The 18,910-nt window shown below is 31.7% G+C and overlaps 1 protein-coding gene across 1 annotated transcript; it reads right to left on the minus strand.

Annotated features, from left to right (window-relative positions):
- Nucleotides 1-2,091: 2,091 nt before the first annotated feature.
- LOC127734610 (synaptotagmin-11-like) lies at nucleotides 2,092-18,518 on the minus strand. Its single transcript, XM_052244582.1, has 5 exons — nucleotides 18,134-18,518; nucleotides 14,489-14,554; nucleotides 10,423-11,315; nucleotides 5,486-5,630; nucleotides 2,092-3,488 (listed from the first exon to the last, which is right to left on the minus strand). The coding sequence occupies exons 1-5, from the start codon at nucleotides 18,168-18,170 to the stop codon at nucleotides 3,169-3,171; spliced, it is 1,461 nt and encodes a 486-aa protein (XP_052100542.1). The 5' UTR covers nucleotides 18,171-18,518; the 3' UTR covers nucleotides 2,092-3,168.
- Between the last annotated feature and the right edge of the window lie 392 nt (nucleotides 18,519-18,910).

The raw sequence follows: 18,910 nt of genomic DNA on the forward strand, positions 1-18,910 counted from the left end.
AACCAAGTTAATGGTACAAAGAAAGATATTTTTACATATAATAATATACAGATTCTGCGCATGACAAGTTTTTACAAAACGAGCATAAAAAGATGAAAGATTGATGATCAACATGGAGAACATACTTCTGTATTGATAATTCTGATTAATTTACACAAATTTTTCAATACCCGAATATTTTTTGAAACAAATAAACTGCCGAATTTCAATACATTTACTCGGCTTACGTAGTAAGGTTTAAGAAAAGCTCTTCTACTTTCTGTTAGAGCTATACAGTTTAGAATATAGTGAAATTCATCACCAATCTCTCAAGAATTACAAAGTACACAGTACCTTTCCTGTCTAACAATTCGAAGCCATCTACCGGTTTCTATAGGTAACCGGTGATTTCCAGTTCTAAACCTACATAACGTTATTTTATCTATATAAGTAATAAGTCTAAATATTCTTCCAATTCAAAGTTTTCTTTAAATAGTTTATAACATAAGGCTTTTGGAGAGTTTTCCATATCTGATTTCCAAGTCTGCTGACATTGGTCAAATATTCGCTGTTTAATGCTCAACTTTAACCATTTTGGATTAAAGCTGTGATTTCTCTGATTTATCCAGATATTTGAAAATCCATATTTATTTAAGATATTTTTTATACAAATCAACCATTCAAAAGTATATCCACTATCTTCGTTGAGTTTATAAATATATCTATAAAGAATATCCGTCAATTTCTGATCAGAACCATTTACAATGTTAAACAAAAAGGATACCATACGGTGTTCCACATATAATGACATAGTATAAGCGCCTAGCTCTCCATAAACCATAAAGCTTGGGGTTGATTTTTTAAAATTTAACAATAGTTTACAGAACTTCAAATGGACTCTTTCTATTCTACCAATATTACTAAACCCCCACACAGCCGTATAGTAATATTGGTCTAACGATTTTATCAAAAAGATCGTACTGACATTTAACTGTCATGTTATGTAAACGGCCTTGTTTAGAACTTCATACATAGCTTTGCTGGCTTTACTAATGAGTTGATTTTTAGCACTTGTGAAACTACCCGTTTTGGAAAAAATAATGCCTAAATATGATATATCCTTGACAATTTCTAAATCATTACCACCAAGTGTAAAATTTAGATTGTTTGACAATCTACCATTACCAAAATTTTTTTTTTGGTTTTGGTTGGATTTACCTTCAGTTTCCATATTTCACACTATTCATAAAATGTATTTAGCTGCTGTTGAAGATCTTGTGCAGTTTCAGAAAATAAAACAGCATCATCTGCATTAAGTAGTACATAAAATTTCAAGTAAATATTAATTTGTTCTTCTATTCCATTTGCATCTGTGTTTAAACCTAATACATCATTTCTATGAAAAAATTCTTCCAAGTCATTCAGATACAAAGAAAAAAGAAAAGGAGATAAGTTTTCTCCCTGTCTAACACCAATATTTACATGGAAAGTATTCGGTAGTTTCACCGTTAAATGAAATAAGAGATTTAATACATGTACCACTATACATGTTAAAAATTACATTATACATTTTACCATTTATATCATTTAATAGTAATTTTTGCCACAGGCCATTTCTCCAAACGGTATCAAAAGCTTTAGCGAATTTTAAGATTGGTGAGAAACATGTAACGGATTATATAGGCTCTTTAATATTAAATTTGTATAAGTTAACTGTGGCAACGATGTTGTACGGGAATGTTTGATACTGTGCAACAGGTTCTGTTGCTGAAACTGGCGAAGATGCCGAAACGAAAGACAGTGACCGACGACTGGTCCCCTGTCTATAAAACACAAAACCACTGGCGGAACTAACTCACAGACTGGTAGAGCGAATACAAACGATGACTTTCAGTATGGATTTTTATTTTCACTTTAAATGAACGGATGGTGTTAGTTCAAAAGGCTGACTCCGACTGAAGAGTTAACTGATCATCCATTTATACGGCAAAATTCGACCGTGCTGACTGATTAGCGAACTGGAACTTTTGATACCAGAAGAACAACAACATTTCTAGAAATAAGTTGACATGGTGAATTTCCATGTATGGCAGAAAAATAGTTAAGATCGCAAAGTGGTGAAATCTTTTATTTGAAAACAATAAGCAATCATAATATAGAGGGCAATACGACACATTTCTAGACATAAATATGAAAAATATAAAATATTATCTTATATCTATGCAATCAACAATATTAAAATTTCCAGGTTTGTACAACATTCGATTTATGTTATATAGATATTTCACTGAACCATACAAAAACATATAATTATAATAAAGTTAAAATCTTTTATGATTTCATCAACAAAAATATTTCACGGCGACTGTTTTTCTTTTTTAAAATAATACTTATATTCACAAAAATAAAATCAGATACATTTTAATGGGTTTCAAAACCTTTACAAAACTTTGAAGTGTTTGAAATACTAAGAATGTTCTACCTTAGGAAAATATTACCTTTCTGGATAATTGGCCCTCAATACTCTTTTAACCGTTTTTTTTGTTGTTTTTTTTTCCTTTTAACTGTTTTAATTCGCGTGTCACTGATAAGTCTTTTGTAGACGAAACGTGTGTCTGACGTAAACAATTATAATCCTGGTATCTTTGATGAGATTTGTTTTCTCTCAATAAGAATGGACTTAATTGAAAGTAAAACCTTTCATTTCGAAAACACTTAATTGTTTCGAAATAAACTTTAAGACAAATATAACAATAAAACAAGACATTTCCATAATTATCAATATGACTAGGTAAAACAACGCTATCTATGAAAGTTTGGATGGGGTGTCCTTTAATTCTGTAATCTTTATTTTTTTAAACTTTTTTTCTCTATTCTTTATAAATTTTGCCTTTTATTCTCCATTCTTTATATTTTAGCACCCGTTACTCTCTATTCTTTATTTTTTGGCATATTTTTTCTATTTTTTATTTTTTGCCCTTTGTCTGTAGCACTGGCCAGTTATTCTCTATTCTGTAACCCCATCCAAACCCTCGTCTATACATAAGATTTTTGGAAAATGTTGAAAGACATCACAAACGAAAATATCACATAAGTTTGTTTTAAAGCATGTAAATCATTTTGAAGGCATTCATATAGTGTTTAAACACAGATTGCAGAACCTGTTAATGTCGCAATCAACTAAGTCTATCATGCCTCAAATTTAATTACTGGAAGGATATTATGCCATTTAGCAACTTCGTGCGAACATGGCCGAATCATTTCCAACCAATGATCGACTCCCGATTTTGGGCCATGTTTTGCTATCACCACACGGCCTATAACACCATCTCTTGTGTGTCGACGACCTCTCATTATCACAAGCTCAAGCGCATGCTCACCAACAGTGGAATTATGAATGTCAAAAAGGAACGGTTGGTTCCACACCGGACTGTATCCACTCACAGTTTTTGTTTCTTTGGTCATAATAAGTTCACCGTGTAAATAAATATTTAGTATAATGTAATGGACTGAAAAATAAAATAGAAAAAAGAGTGTTAAAACAAAGAAATATGTTTTAAGCGTAGAAATTCAGCTTGTTTTAAGAAATTAAAGGTGCAAAAGGCTTCATCATAAATCTTCCTCGTGCATCTGAATCATTAAATTCAGTTTGTGTTAATAAAGTAAAGATGCAACAGGACTCGTTTTAAATCATCATCCTGCACATTTTAAAGTACAAAGTCTCCAATCCTTTCTTTATTTGGAACTTTAAAAAAAAACAAAACCTACAGAGATAACATTGATCACTTTGTCACTTTTGCTTGAAAGTCTCCTACAACGTCGTTATAATTTCACTTAATCACAAATCAACTAATTAACCATTTTGCAATATGAAAAGACACATTCGTATTATTATGCAACTAAAGGAACTCGGACAAAGATTTGATTTCGAAATTGAAAGCGTACAAATAGAAGGATTTTAAGTGAAAGTAAAAATTATGTAATCAATAACAATTATGCTATTTCCAGAATGCACTATATCAAGGAAAATCAATACAGTATATAATGGTGTACTGGGCTTCAGAAATAGCACATGACGCTATTTATGTATAACAACTATACTATCTGGGTTTCGGTAATTAATCATACTTTTTTATTTATCTTGAAGCTATGAATCATAGCATGTGGGATGATAACGCTTTCAAGCTTTGAATACCATAATTGAAATATCCTTCCCTAAGTCAGTGGTCATCCCGTTGGTGACTAGACTATGTAGGTTTGTATTGTATGTTTTAGTTTTTTTTTTATATTTGGTCAAATTGGTGAAAAGGGGGTGGAGATGTTTGTGTGCAACTAAAACTAGTTTAACCCCCACCAAAGTTGGCGTCTGTACCAATTCAGTCTTACTAGACCATATGTAGTTCGTTATTGTGTGCTTTTGTTTAATTGTGTGCTTATTTTATAGTCGGGTGTTGTTTGTTGTTGTGGTCTGTTGTACTGTATGGTACTTTTGGTGATCCCTGTTGTATCTTTTTTATATATTATACAATGGTTAAACTGAACAAATAAACTACCGAAATTTACCGAAATGAACTTTCTGTTGAAAAGTCAAATATAAACAACATCTATCCTAGATTTAAATGTTTCAGTTTCACACGGGAAAAACTATATTAAGATGTACGACAAAAGGGACGATTCTTAGTTCTCTATTACTAAGTTTCCTTTTTTGGACGATTCTTTTACTGTGGTCCCAACCTACAGTGTTTAAATATCCCAAATCGTTGATATCACTGGAAATTATTAAGTAAGGGATTTAGTTACCACAAATTACTTAACATCCTACTATTTTTTCCATAGATACAGATTTGGTTTTGAAAGTTTGACTGCACCTTAGAAACTCTATTTAGAGAGGGATATCACATTCCAATTTTTACAGTGATGTTGTTTAAAGAGCCCGTAAATCTAGACACGATCCGTGTAAACTTGTCGATCCTTTAGATATACTTATTCTAAAGGTTATCAATTTAAGACTGCAATGAGATCTTTGAATATTGTTTTTATTGATACAAAACTTGATTTTGTTATCAATGAATTAAAACACAACTAAATATTATTGCTAGACAGCTATGAACATTTATAATCCTACATTTTGTCGATAATTACATTTTTTGTATTGCATAGGATCATGTTTTTCTGACTTTTTATGGCTTCTTTACACCAAATTCATTCGATTTGTACCGATTGCCAAGCTATTTTCTAGTCAATATTTTGCATATACTATGAAATAAGTCTGAACAACATTTTACAAAAAGCCTAACCCCTTTAACAATGTTAGAGGCAAATAAGTTTTGAATATCAAATTAACTTTACTATTAGGGTCCCTGTATTGACAGATTTTCATAAAGGTTATCAGACAGAAGACAATTCAAACTCTAGCCTTGTTATACAAGTTTTATTTTCCACAAAATCAATGAACATGATGTATTTAACTGTCAATGTGATTTCAATAAATAGTCAAAATGTTTACCTGGTTGTCCAAGGAGTCTATCTGATTTCGGTAAATGTTCTGCTCGTCTTATAAATACTTTCATTCTTTTGGCCATACTGTTATACTGCAGCAAAACAAATATTTCACCCAGATTGCTGTTTAAATGTTTGTCTGCAGTAGAATGCTACAAGAAAAAATATTCGGATAAATCGCCAAATTAAAACTAGAATACTAAAACCTTACTGAAACATATTCAAAATAATCAAATTACACTATAGTTCTTGTAATCTTATGGCTTATTACAGAACATAGTTAGATGCAACAATTATTAGAAAAAAATATGTGCAAAAAACACAGATTTCATGAAAAATAGAGGGTTTAAATGAGTCTCTTTAAAAGATCAGAACATGACTTCAAATCTGTCATTTAGTTTTGTTAAGCTGTCTTTCGTGAGTGTGAATATGCTTACAACTATGGTTTACATAGAAGTATCAAACATTTTGTGAAAGTTGTCACTGCATCTGGTAGATTTGAGATAATGACACTATTCCTGTTTTATCAAAACTAATTGATCTTTAAAAAATAAGATAAAAGATAAAACAATCATTTATTACTTCTATGTTAATTAGATGTAGTTGTCTCATTCATATATTCGTGGCTGACGCCACTCTGATACGAAAAGACTACATCTAATACAAAGTAATTTTAACATCTAAATGACTAATATAATTTGTTGATTTAATTGATACGCAAGTTTAAATATTATTGCTTTTGATTTATGTTTATATCTTTAGAGGATGGGGTATGTTTTGTTTTTGTTATATTTTCTTCTACTTTACCTTACAGTTCAATGATTACTAATTTAATTTTTATTTGGCATGCAAGTAAACATCCTGGCTGATGTCAATAAAATATATTCATGGACATATTTAAAATGTGTTTTTTTTATAAAAAATAAATAGACCCATTTCTTTTTACAAATAATATACATATGGCTTTAACTGTTATACATATATACTATTCCAACCGATTAGTTTTCCCATTAATTTTCTTTATTGAGGAAATTTCTTTATTGAAGAAAAAAAGAATAAGTAAATTTTAATGTCTTAATACTTAATTTAAAATGAAAAGTTATTTTCGTCATAAATTGATTTGAGAAAGTGCCAATTTTTAATCAATGTAAGATAAGTGTATCTTTATAATGAAATTGTACCAACACCTGTCTATTTAGCGATAAAATGTAAAGATTGCATTCATATTCAAATAGTTTAGTTTAAAAATATTGTATTGTCTGAATAAACAATAGGGTTGGATACCAGTATAACAACATACTACTCTCAAATTAATTACAATAAAAAAAAAATCAAATTTAAACATAAAAACCTTTTTCTGAATTTAACGTAAACTTAATTTAAATAAAAGTGATACGTTGTGCAATGCAGAGTGCACAATCTTTAGTGTGCTGTAATGGGACGACGTGATTATGCTCAGAAACCTGATAATAATGTGCAAAAATATTTATTCGCAAGTTTTGGCAAGAATCAACTTGCGCCAATTACAGTTTCTAAAAGGTATCAATTGCGCCACTCTAGATCTCTATTTTACTGATGGAATTAATTGCGTCAATAAATAGAATAAAATTGCGCCAAATTTACCTGACATTTTTTAACCTATATTATACATGTAACATGCACTATAAGTATGCATAGAGGATAATGCGTTGTTTCCTCTTTCAGGAGTGGCTGAAATTCCTTCAAATTCTAGAATAACAAATAACGGACCAGAAGCATTCCTCACTCATTACAACGAACAATTGTATGCTTCACATCCGTCAATGTTTATGTTTTTTTTTGTACTCGCACAAAGGTTCAGGCCACGACACATTTAAATCCGAAGTGCTTGTTTAGAAGCTGCGAGAAGTCGGCACGACTCGGAAAAAGAAAACTTTGCTATAGAAAAGTACCAAAAACTAGTGATAGAAGTGAGCAGAAAGGAGTATGTTTCTAAACTAAAATACAAAAACCTGTCTTTGGTTTAATGTTGAACAGAGACATTATAGTTTTAACTGTGTATATGTGAGTGAACGTTTTACTTCAGCATATTTGTTTTCATTAAAATGACTAACTCCGCCAGCACGGATAAATGATGAGGGAAGTCAATCATTTAGTAGATATAATATATAAGTAAAAATGAATTGATAAAATTGGCGCATTGTATAATAATAATAATAATAATAATAATAAATTCTTTATTTAAAGAGGGTAAACTCAGTTAGTTACAATAAACTAATCTTCCCTGAGGCCCTCACATACAAATTACAATACAATCAAAAAACAGATATTTACACATAGTTAATTTACAGTCAATTAGTTCAATGTAATATTACTAACATGATAAGATATAAGGCTGTTCAAGATGTACATGTAGTCAAAAAATCAAATACAAATATAAATAAAAGAATATACAAATACATTGTAGAAAACATAATCTTATCAGGACTGTGTTAAGTACTTCTTGATACTTTGTTTAAAAGTATAAGTGTTTTGAGCTTTACGCATTTTGTTTGGTAGTCCATTCCATAACACTGATCCAGAATAAACAAAAGATTTCTTAAATAGCTCAGCTTTTGGCTTAGGAACTATCAGATTACCTTGAGTGACGCCTCTCAGGGAGTAAGGATTATTATCTGATTTCAGTTTAAACTTTTGAACTAGGTACATTGGTGCTTCCATACGCATACATTTATATAGAAGTAAATATTTGTGGTATTTTATTCTATTGTCAACTGTCATCCACCCAAGTTCTTTGAATAAGGGGGCTGAGGGGGATAAAGGAACTGCATCTAGAATTAATCTTGCTTGATTGGGACTATCAACATACAATCAATATCAGTAAAGCAGGCGAGACATTTCAGCGTATTCACTCTTGTTTTAAGTTTTACAAGAACAATACAGCCTCATACAATTGTATGATTGTTTTATTGGTGCAAATAAAATCTATAGTTTTCAAAATGAATTGGCGCAGTAGTAGTATTGGCGCAAATAAGTTGTGGCGCAAATGATTTCAATTTTGACGCAAATAGATATCGGCCGAAGTTTTTATCTTTTTTTTTTTTTATTCGCTGATTCGGATTATCGAACTTAACTAAACGATATTGTTCTTGTAAAACTTAAAACAAGAGTGAATACGCTGAAATGTCTCGCCTGCTTTACTGATATTGATTGTATGTTGATAGTCCTAAATATAAAGCTTTACTACAACTTCAAGTATCACATAAACTTAACATGATCCAAGAAAATGAGGTCAAGGTCAGATAAACCAAACCGGAAATACATGTACACTTTACAATCCGTCCATACACCAAATATAGTTGACCTATTGCTTATAGTTTTTAAGAAACAAACTCAATCAGGAAAACTTAACATTGACCAATGAACCATGAAAATGAGGTCAAGGTCAGGTGAACCATGCCAGACGGACATGTACACCTTACAATCAATCTATGCATTAAATAGAGTAGACCTATTGCTTATAGTATCTGATATATGGACTTGACAACGAAAACTTAACCTTGTTCACTGATCAATGAAATGAGGTCGAGGTCAGATGAAAACTGTCTGACAGGCATGAGGACCTTGCAAAAGGTACGCACATACTAAATATAGTTATCCTATTACTCATAATAAGAGAGAAATTAGCATTACAAAATATCTCAACTTTTTTTTTCAAGTAGTCACTGAACCATGAAAATGAGGTCAAGGACAATGGACATATGACAGACGGAAACTTCATAACATAGGGCATCTATATACAAAGTATGAAGCATCAAGATCTTCCACCTTCTAAAATATATAAACTTTTAATTAATTAGTTACCGCCACCGCCGCCGCCGGATCACTATCCCTATGTTGAGCTTTCTGCGACAGAAGTCGCAGACTCGACATCAAAATAACATCCAATTTGTTAAGTTCAATAATGCTTTCTTTGAACGTCTCATGTGGTTACTTTCAGAAAGTTTTGATTCGTGTCCGTTAAACAGAAAATGAAAGGAAAAGGAAATCAATTTGACATTTTAAAACATTCATTAGTTTCTTTCATGTTCAGTAAATCCTTAAAATTAAGTAATTATATGTTAGAAAAGAAACAAATATTTATTTAATTCTAAATCAGATGGAATTCTCTTTAATTACAATGTTAAATGCAAACTTAGAACTCAATAATTAATGTTTCAGTGATCAATAGATGAAATAAATATACATTTTCTATTAATTTCGTTCGCCGTATTTACTATTTTCACACTGAAATATAGAGTATAAGAACAAAAAAATCGAAAGTCAGCAAGTGTTGGCTGAAAGCTTAAAATCAAGTGGCAAATATTTCATGCGTATTGTGGACATAAAGCAAGTCATAAAACTTTCGACTACCACAAAAATAGAACGGGATTAAACGTCAGCTTAGCAGTTTGTAGTTCCAATGCGTACATGGTGTACATTTCGAATAACATACACGGTACCGATTTTAATGCACCAGATGCACATTTCGACAATTAATGTCTCTTCAGTGATGCTCAAGGCCAAAATATTCAAAACTCCAAAATCGAATACGAATATTGAAGAGTGAATCCACAAAAAGAGTCTTTATTAATTCATGCATCCACAAAGGGAGCCCGATACTATCCACAAAGGGAGCCCGATACTTTCCAAAAAGAGCAACAAAAAACCCCGTATATTTACGAGTTTTCAATATATAATCTAACAATAGTATGAGAAGTTACTGTAGATATACCCAGTTGGTAATATCGGGATGTCTTGAGAAGGATATGTTAAGTTATATTTGTGATAAAAAAACAAAACAAAATACAAAAGCAAAAATATGCAACAAGAACGAATTTAAGATTACCATTACTCTATTAATCTAGGTTCAAGCAGATTAATATTTTACGATGAAAAACATCAAGGATGTTCTTAAAAAATTACCTTTTTTAGCCTTTTCCTTTGAAGAACAACTTCCATTCTTGTTGGAGATGGCGACTTTATATTTATTTCAGTACACTGTATAAATGCTTCACCAATAAAGTTGGTCTTTGATTTTTTCTTAGAAAATAAAGACAGTCTTAATGTACAATGTTCTAAATCTTGTAAAGATACATTACTAAACTGTAAAATTTCGTCAAAATGTACAATTTCATCCACGCGCACTACTTTCGTGTTTATGCCTTCGTTTGATTTAGGGAATAAATGAGCGGTAATAAACACTTCAGAATTTTGTGTTTTGAAAGGAAGATCCATGGCGTCTTGTAAATCTATATTAAGCACAGAGTTAGCTTGATGGTACTCTAAACAAAGAGTAAGTACTGTCTCGTTATCTGTTCTATAAATCACACCGGAAGCTACCCCATGTGTCAAGTTTCCCATAGACTTTGCCCTTCTCATCATTCTCAATTTCTTGATAGCGGAAATCTTATTCATGTCAGATGCGGATTTGTCACTTTGAGGACTACCGTTAAAATTTGTTTCAATTATATCTGAACCGGAAGGAGTACTTGATCTATCACCGGAGGGTGTACTCGATCTATCTGACATATCCAATTCGGAATACTCTTCTTGTGGGTACTCTTCGCTATACAAAAAAGTATTATAATTTGTGTCATCAATAGCATTTTTGTTATCCTCACTTTGTGAGCGATAAAGCTGGCTGTTCAAACTAGCAATTCCAAATGGTGATGGAGCATCATTTGTGATAAAGAAATGCCCAAGACTAGATTTACGCCGCACTGAAGAATTGCGTCGTCTGAGGCAAATGATGCATGCAAAAATCACACAGGAAATAACAACAGCACAACACACTGCGATGATAACCTGCACCACAGCTAAAACAAGAAAAACATTATTTACAAGTATTACTTAACTTTATATTGTGAAAACATTTGAAAAACGCTATTATGAATATCTAATGGCCCTACGTTTTTTTTTTGTTTTTTTTTTGTTGATATAGTGTTTTTCATTTATCCTGTTTCTGATTGTTCTAGTTTTGCTTGTTACCATCATAACATAGTAACGTCCATACTAATAGGAAATAATAATATCAAAAGTATAAAAAGCGTATTGAAGTACACTCGCAATTTATAAGAGAAAATAAACATCATTTCTTTTAGTTTGACTATGGTCCATAACATTCCTAAAACTATTATGGACTCTTATTAAAGTGCAACATAGTATGGAAATCAATTCTTGGACCCAGGACCGATTTCGATAAAGTCCAAATTCCAAAATGCATGATTTGTTAAGACCATAAACCTACCCAATAGTTAAAAGAATAAAGAGATGTGATATGATTGCCAATCGAAAACTATCAACTACAATCCCAAAGTACATGGACGTGAAAAACTACAGGTCGGCGCACGGCCTTCAATTTATGAAAAGCCAAAGGTGTTATGATTCCAACTTTGCAACTCTTAAATGTATTTACGTATGTATGTGATCTGTAATTTTGAGGAATTCCTACTTTGCAATTCTTAATTTGTACTCTCGACAATTGATTACGTCAAAGAACTGCAACTCTCACTTTGAAAAATTGCTACTCTCACTTTGCAACTCTGCATTTAAATATTCGCATTTGTAATATGTCAATTGGCATTTTGCATTTATGATTTATGTTATTTGAAAAGTTCCACAGTTGGCGCCGCCGTCAAAATTTCAACTAAAGGTTGATTACAAGTATTCAACTGAAGAATATTGACGGTTTTATGCTTTAAAATAAATATATTTTCCAATCAAAGGGGAGACGTCAGTTCCTCTCCCCTACTCAGAATCTGCCACTTGTGACTATATGCCAGTCTAATTTAAAAAAGCCACATATGGCATCTTTTTGCTCCACAATAGTACTATAATTCGTGTGTAAATGTGTAGATAACAAAGAAAGAAAAAATAGATTACAAGCTGCAGTCAACATCCAGATATCATTAAAATAAAATGATCTAAACAATAGTTTCAATAAAGTTCTGTCAGTTTCAATTTTTACTAATACGTATATTCATTTTACTTATATAATTTGTACTTAACACAGCTTATACACAATTTATAATTGTTATTGTGAAATCGTTGTTTTCCGACCGAAAACATTCAATAGATCAAATTAAGCATGACCACATCAATGTATTATGTTACGGATGACTGCACATCGAAATACTGAATATGTTTACGTCATTTGTTTTTAATCTTGTATCGACGAGGACATGAAAATAATAAATTTTCATTTAATGTTTTCGAATAAAATCAAATCTGAAACGATTGCAATTTAATGTGATCTTACTTATACAATGACTGTCTTATCCCCAAAAGAAAACATTTCTACTCAGCTTTACCCATAGAAAAGAAAACAGCAAACACAAGACAAGGCTTTACCATACGGGCGATTTTCAAAAAATGTCCACTTTCTCTGTCCAGGGCTTGAATTGTGATAAAATCATGTATATATATATTGTGCTAGTAACTTTTTAATGGCGTCCATGAACAAATGTCCACTTCGCAACGACAACAAACAATTGGCAAAATTATAATCATTCTTTTATCTAAATTGTAGGCTTTCCCTTTTTCTTGCCACCAATACACCTTCATTTAGTAAAATGGCGGTCATCTATGGATGCTGATGATATAGTTCGTCTCACGGCATTGAATCAATTGGCAAGTCCTATTTATAGCGTACATTTTTACTTGTCCACTTTGCAACGTCTTTTTTTTTAATGTTCACCTCAAATCTTAAAAAAACTTGGAGTACATGAAAAAAAAAGTATTATCTAAGACAATAATCATAAAAACATGTATCTGAGAAACTGCGTGTAACAACAATGGCTGCTAACATGTAAATACGTCCACTGCACAACGGTCCACTACGCAACATTCTCATTGCGAAGTGGATACAACCCGGACACAAATCATTTTATAGGGAACATATATCGTTACGCAGTGGACATTTGTGAACATTTTAAAACGGCTTGTAATATTTTCTAGTAGTTAAAATTGCAAATCAAATAGTAAACCGTATAAAATCGTTTATTTTGTCAGATTCTTGAAGAAAAAATACCTTTGAATCTATTTTTTTAGAATGGTAGAGCCTTAAAAAAGGGGACATCTTGGTACACCATGTTCACTTTTACAGAGTTGTTGTCAAACTTACCGTTCAGTTTAAGGTTGCATATTTTGTATTTAGTTTATACTGATGTTAAAGTATTGACATGTACAATTAAATCACTTTTTTGTCAACATTTTTTTTTTCATTTTCCAGTTGTTCAAAATGGACATTTTTTGAAAAAGTCCCATACATGTTACAGCAAATGAAAAAAAAAACATGCTATTATTTAAATGTTTCGATTCCAGTTATAACAAGTTTGATCTAAATTTGTAGCACTTATTTGGATTTTTAAAGTTTTGTTTAGTAAATAGAAATAAGAAGATATGGTATGAATGCCAATGAGTAAGCCTTTTATGCTTCTGACTTGTGAATCTTCTTTAAATTTTGACAGCAAAGTTCTGTAATGGTAATGAGATCAAGTAAATGGTAATATTGACTTTCGATATAGATTGCGTAGTAAAAGATTGCCACAACTCTCATCTAGTTTCAATATATTAACGTATCGCTCTGGGACGTACAAAATTAATGTATTTTAACTCGAGCAAACTGAAAGAATAATCAGACAACATTTTCCGATCAATTGTAGTAAAGTGCAAATCCGCCCGCAACAATTTTTTTTCTCTATATGGCCTGGAATCAGGTTGGAAATAATGATTTTTTTCTCTTTGTATCAATACGGTTAACAAATGCCATAAAACGGGTTTATGTCAGAAAAATTAGTTTAATATGTCATTTATTGGTGCGTGGGTCTAAAATTATTGCAGAGGCTGTCTACAGCTATAAATTTTCTAACTTGGAAAACACTGATGGATTAAAATTAAATGATTGTGGGAATACCTACACATATACGGGATAGGTAATCTAAAAAGCATTAATCACCAAAGACGAATTAGTATCTATGTATCTACTTACGATCATCAATTGGATGTCTGTGATCTCCTTGTTTTCCATCGTGTCCAGCATTATCTCTTTTCAAATCTGGACAAGACAATAAAAAAGTATGAAATACACGCATAGTCTTCGACATGTATGTCAGTTTTCTTATTGGGTAGTTGGCGTTTAAAAATTTAAGATCATTTGTCATGTATAACCAGCAAGTATATTCTTGAATTTTGACCGATTTGAAAAATATCAGTATAAGTACTAAGAACACGACTAACATATAAAATGTGTTTTTATTATTGATTGATTGGTTATTGATGTTGTTTGCTTAACGTACAGTGGAACATAGTTTATATATATTAAGGAAGAGAACACATTAACAATAAATCAAATATGGAGGTTTTGAAAAGCGGGTCACCCGGGACAAAAGCGGGTCACCCGGGACAAAAGCGGTTAATTTACACTGACAGTGGGAAAAGAAGGTATGTGTGATAAGGACAGAAATTTTGCCATTCAACGGACAACCTTCGGACAAACTTCGAAGAGTTGCTGCAAGGGTTATTTAGCATCTTTACGTTGCATTAAATTTGATGTAATTCTTATCTCGTATTAAACGTGTAAGTGACACAAATGTACGGGCTTTGCATGCCGTCTATTTAGAATTTCATGTTATACTACAAACTATGAAATTTCTAAAACGTGCACGTTTATTCTATCAATCAAAAATTAACACTTTGGCATAAGTTAGTTAAAACAGCAGTGCTATTTTTCAGCAGTTTCTATTGACGACTTGCTAAAACAAAATAGGTATTTTTTGTCAATCCCTCTTTGTTAGATGTACATGCATATATTTTTATCCACCCAATATGTACTTTCAAATGCTGTGTACAATTTCGAGACCTTCAACAGATGTTGATAACAATTTCTTTAAAGAAGTTTCTGCAAAATGACAATTTCTTAATTCGCGAGTTACCCATAATATCCTCAAGCATTTCCATAAAATAGCTCCATACAAGACGAATTTGTGCAACTCGCATCATTTTTATTTCGTTGACCCCTTCCTTATCTTAAACATCTTTGTCCATAATGTTACTTATCATGTAAGTACCTCTACTTTCCAATTAAGTCTCTTTGAAATTTCACTGGACATTTGCACAGAATGAACTTTAAATCTTAAATTTTCAAGAAACTGGGTTAAAGACGACAAGAGCTGACAACATCATAAAACTGTTCCCTCATCTTCCATATAATACAAACCGTTGCTCTAGTGGTAGCGTGTTCGCCTCGAGTGTGGGAGGTCGTGGGTTCAAACCCCGGCCGAATCAAACCAAAGACTTTAAAATTGGTATTTGCTGCTTCTCCGCTAAGCACGCGGCATTCAGTAGTTAGAGCAAAGACTGGTCTGCTCGGAGTCAGAATAATGTGTCCGGGAAAAGTGACATGTCTTCCTGCGGACTGTTATCTTGTGAATTAGGACGTTAAAAATCCGGCTCAGCGTGTCGGTCAAGTACAAAGCAGGGTTAATATTCATATTACATTAACATGTTCTCGTCCTGAATATGCATATTAATTTGCCGATGGACGTTAAGCAGTCATCCATCATCGTCACCATATAACACATTGAAACCCTATTTTGCACTCTGTGCAAGACGGCTAAATAATATCTTACTTCAAGGAGTATTAAGTACAAACATATCTCTAAAAATGCATATTGTATGTAAATATAGCTTACTAATTAAAAGTTAAAACTACCATGCGTGTCTCTTAAATAGGTTTTGAACTGTAGAAATGTCCGCATCTTTTGTTAATCTAACCCGGACTTGCTTTATAGTTTCAGAGTTTCATATCCGATTAAAACCGTAAACCGTAAAACCGCACAAACTTGCTGCAGTGTACAGTATGGAACAAGAATTTAAATCGTTGTTGCATATGAAGATAAGGAGATGTGGTATGACTGCAAATGAGACAACTATCCACCAAAGTTCAAATAAAGTGGATGTAAGCAATTATAGGCAACCGTACGGCCTTCAACAATGAGAAAAACTCATACCGTATAGTCAGCTATAAAAGGCCCCGACATGAAAAATATGAAACAATTCAATTGAGAAAACTAACATGTCTGCTACAACGATCTACAAAGACCCAGCTTGTCTTAATCGAATCTGGGAATAAAACAGTCATACTTCATCGAAAACTCAAATGAATATTCAGCCAAATAAATTGTAAGTGCATATCATAAGTACTTGTTCCGACGTACGAAAATAATAATGAAACCCCCGTTAAATCGTACATTTTTAAAACTTTACATAACGTGTGTGGTTTGGCACACTTTTTTAAACCTTCAACCGTTGAATTCATATCCTGAAATTAATTTCATTATCCAATCAAAAATAATGTTACAAACATTGTTGCATTATATTTATAATTTCATTTATTCAAAATAGATTCAGATTTAGATTCAATATTTTATAATTGTCTCACCACAAACAAACATGTGATAATATTCAAAGGATTACACGTTAAAACATTTGCGAACATTAGCTAAATTACCTTTCATTAACATTCCAAAATCTCAAAAAAGATTATACACTCTGGAACTATTTTTTTTTTCCAAAACTAGAAGCTGACATATCAATATTCCTTAATTACATCTGACAAAAATTGCAGGTAAAACGTGTCGCGTTCATTGTTAGAAGTTAACACTGATGTATGTGAGCAGTTTAAAATTCTTAAAATGTACGTCTAATGTTTGCATTATTCAACTGGAATTGATATATAAGTCCAATATCTATTGAATTCTTTAATACACGTCACAGTTTCATACATTTGCAAAGTGCATACGTATTAAACAGAAATAAGACCGAGGATACCTATTTTGGTAAAACAAGATTTCAAAGACTTGCCAATTACAAGCATTCTTGTGCTAATTGGGATATAAATTTTGAGTGCAAAAAACATAACTTGGGATTTCAATAAACATATTTAAAAGTGAATTTGTCTAGAACAAGGCTATGTATTTTTGTATCACATACTGACTAAAGGTGATAAATTGATCCCCCGGCAAGCCTCCGTTTTCAAAGGGACCAATGTCACGAGTCATTCAATATCACGAACATCATGTTTTCAGCCTAAAGTTGCTAACCAAAAGTTGTTGACTTTTATCTATTTATTTGTACGTCGCAACATTTTTTCATCATTTCTTTTTGCACCTGAAATGTATATCTCGTTTAGGTAAGTGGTCCCTAACTGTCCAAGAACATGCAGGCTCCTGTTCATATAAATTAAATCCATATAGTACCCTTTACCTTCGAAATGAACACAATATGAACACCTTACAATTTATTCCGTATGGTGATATAATGAACGCTTTCCTGGCATACAACGTAACACACATGACTTAGTCTTGAACATGCATGAAATATTTGCCACTGCACGTTAAGCAACCAACAATTAATCAATCTTAATAAAACAATTCAAATTGAATAATTATTATACACAAGTTCCAAAAAGTTATGAAAAGTTTACCATCAAAACCAGTGACCATTTAAATCATCATATCTTATTTATTTGTATTATTAGAAAATCGTGACAATTTTTAAAGGGACTTCAAAAGAAAAGAAAAATATAAATTAAAATTGAAAAATAAATCAAAATCAAAATGAATTAAAAACTTACCTGTCACACTGTTTATAGAAGGAAATGTAATAGTCATGTTAAAAATATAATCCTTCGAAAAATAAACTATAAATCTTTCCAAAAAATTTCCTTCATTTTCTGATCCGATACATGTAAAGTATTAGATGTGAAATCAACCATCTGCTCCGATATCAGCAATATATACAGTGATCACATGATTACGCTCTCAATATAGTCAATTTCCCTAACTGATACAAGTCGTAAAGCTATCATTACTATCCAATCCTATAAATAGAGGTCAGTGATAAGTATCTGAAACTGCGAGGAGACTTAAGTTATAGAAGTGATAATTCACTTGAATCAGATGGTTAAATTTAAGATTTAAAGGACGTCATAAATTCGGTGGTACATGTACGTGTATCAAAAGTCATGGGTTAATTGTGTTTTGATCTGATGAGAAGATCTTGTTTATAATACAGGTAGAAATTAGTCAACCATTGAAGCGTTACATTCTTATTTATTTTTATTGAAATTTGATTAAGACAGATATTGTTTAATCATCACCTACACCATTTGACCGAACTGTTCCCCTAGGTTATTATTGTATTAAGTAAACATTAATACGTTACATGGCAATTTTGTATTTAATATATTTTAGATATAAATGATTTGAAAGTCTGGATTTTCATTGCCGAATATTACTATTAAAAACAGGATTGATTTTGAGAAAATTGTTTGTCAATAAAACATGATACCAGAGTAAGTCTGTGAATGGTAGAGACATAAACCAGTGATTTTAATAGTTTGTTCCTATGT

The sequence above is a fragment of the Mytilus californianus genome, unplaced genomic scaffold (assembly GCF_021869535.1).
Source record: "Mytilus californianus isolate M0D057914Y unplaced genomic scaffold, xbMytCali1.0.p SCAF_3, whole genome shotgun sequence".
Classification (NCBI taxonomy): domain Eukaryota; kingdom Metazoa; phylum Mollusca; class Bivalvia; order Mytilida; family Mytilidae; genus Mytilus; species Mytilus californianus.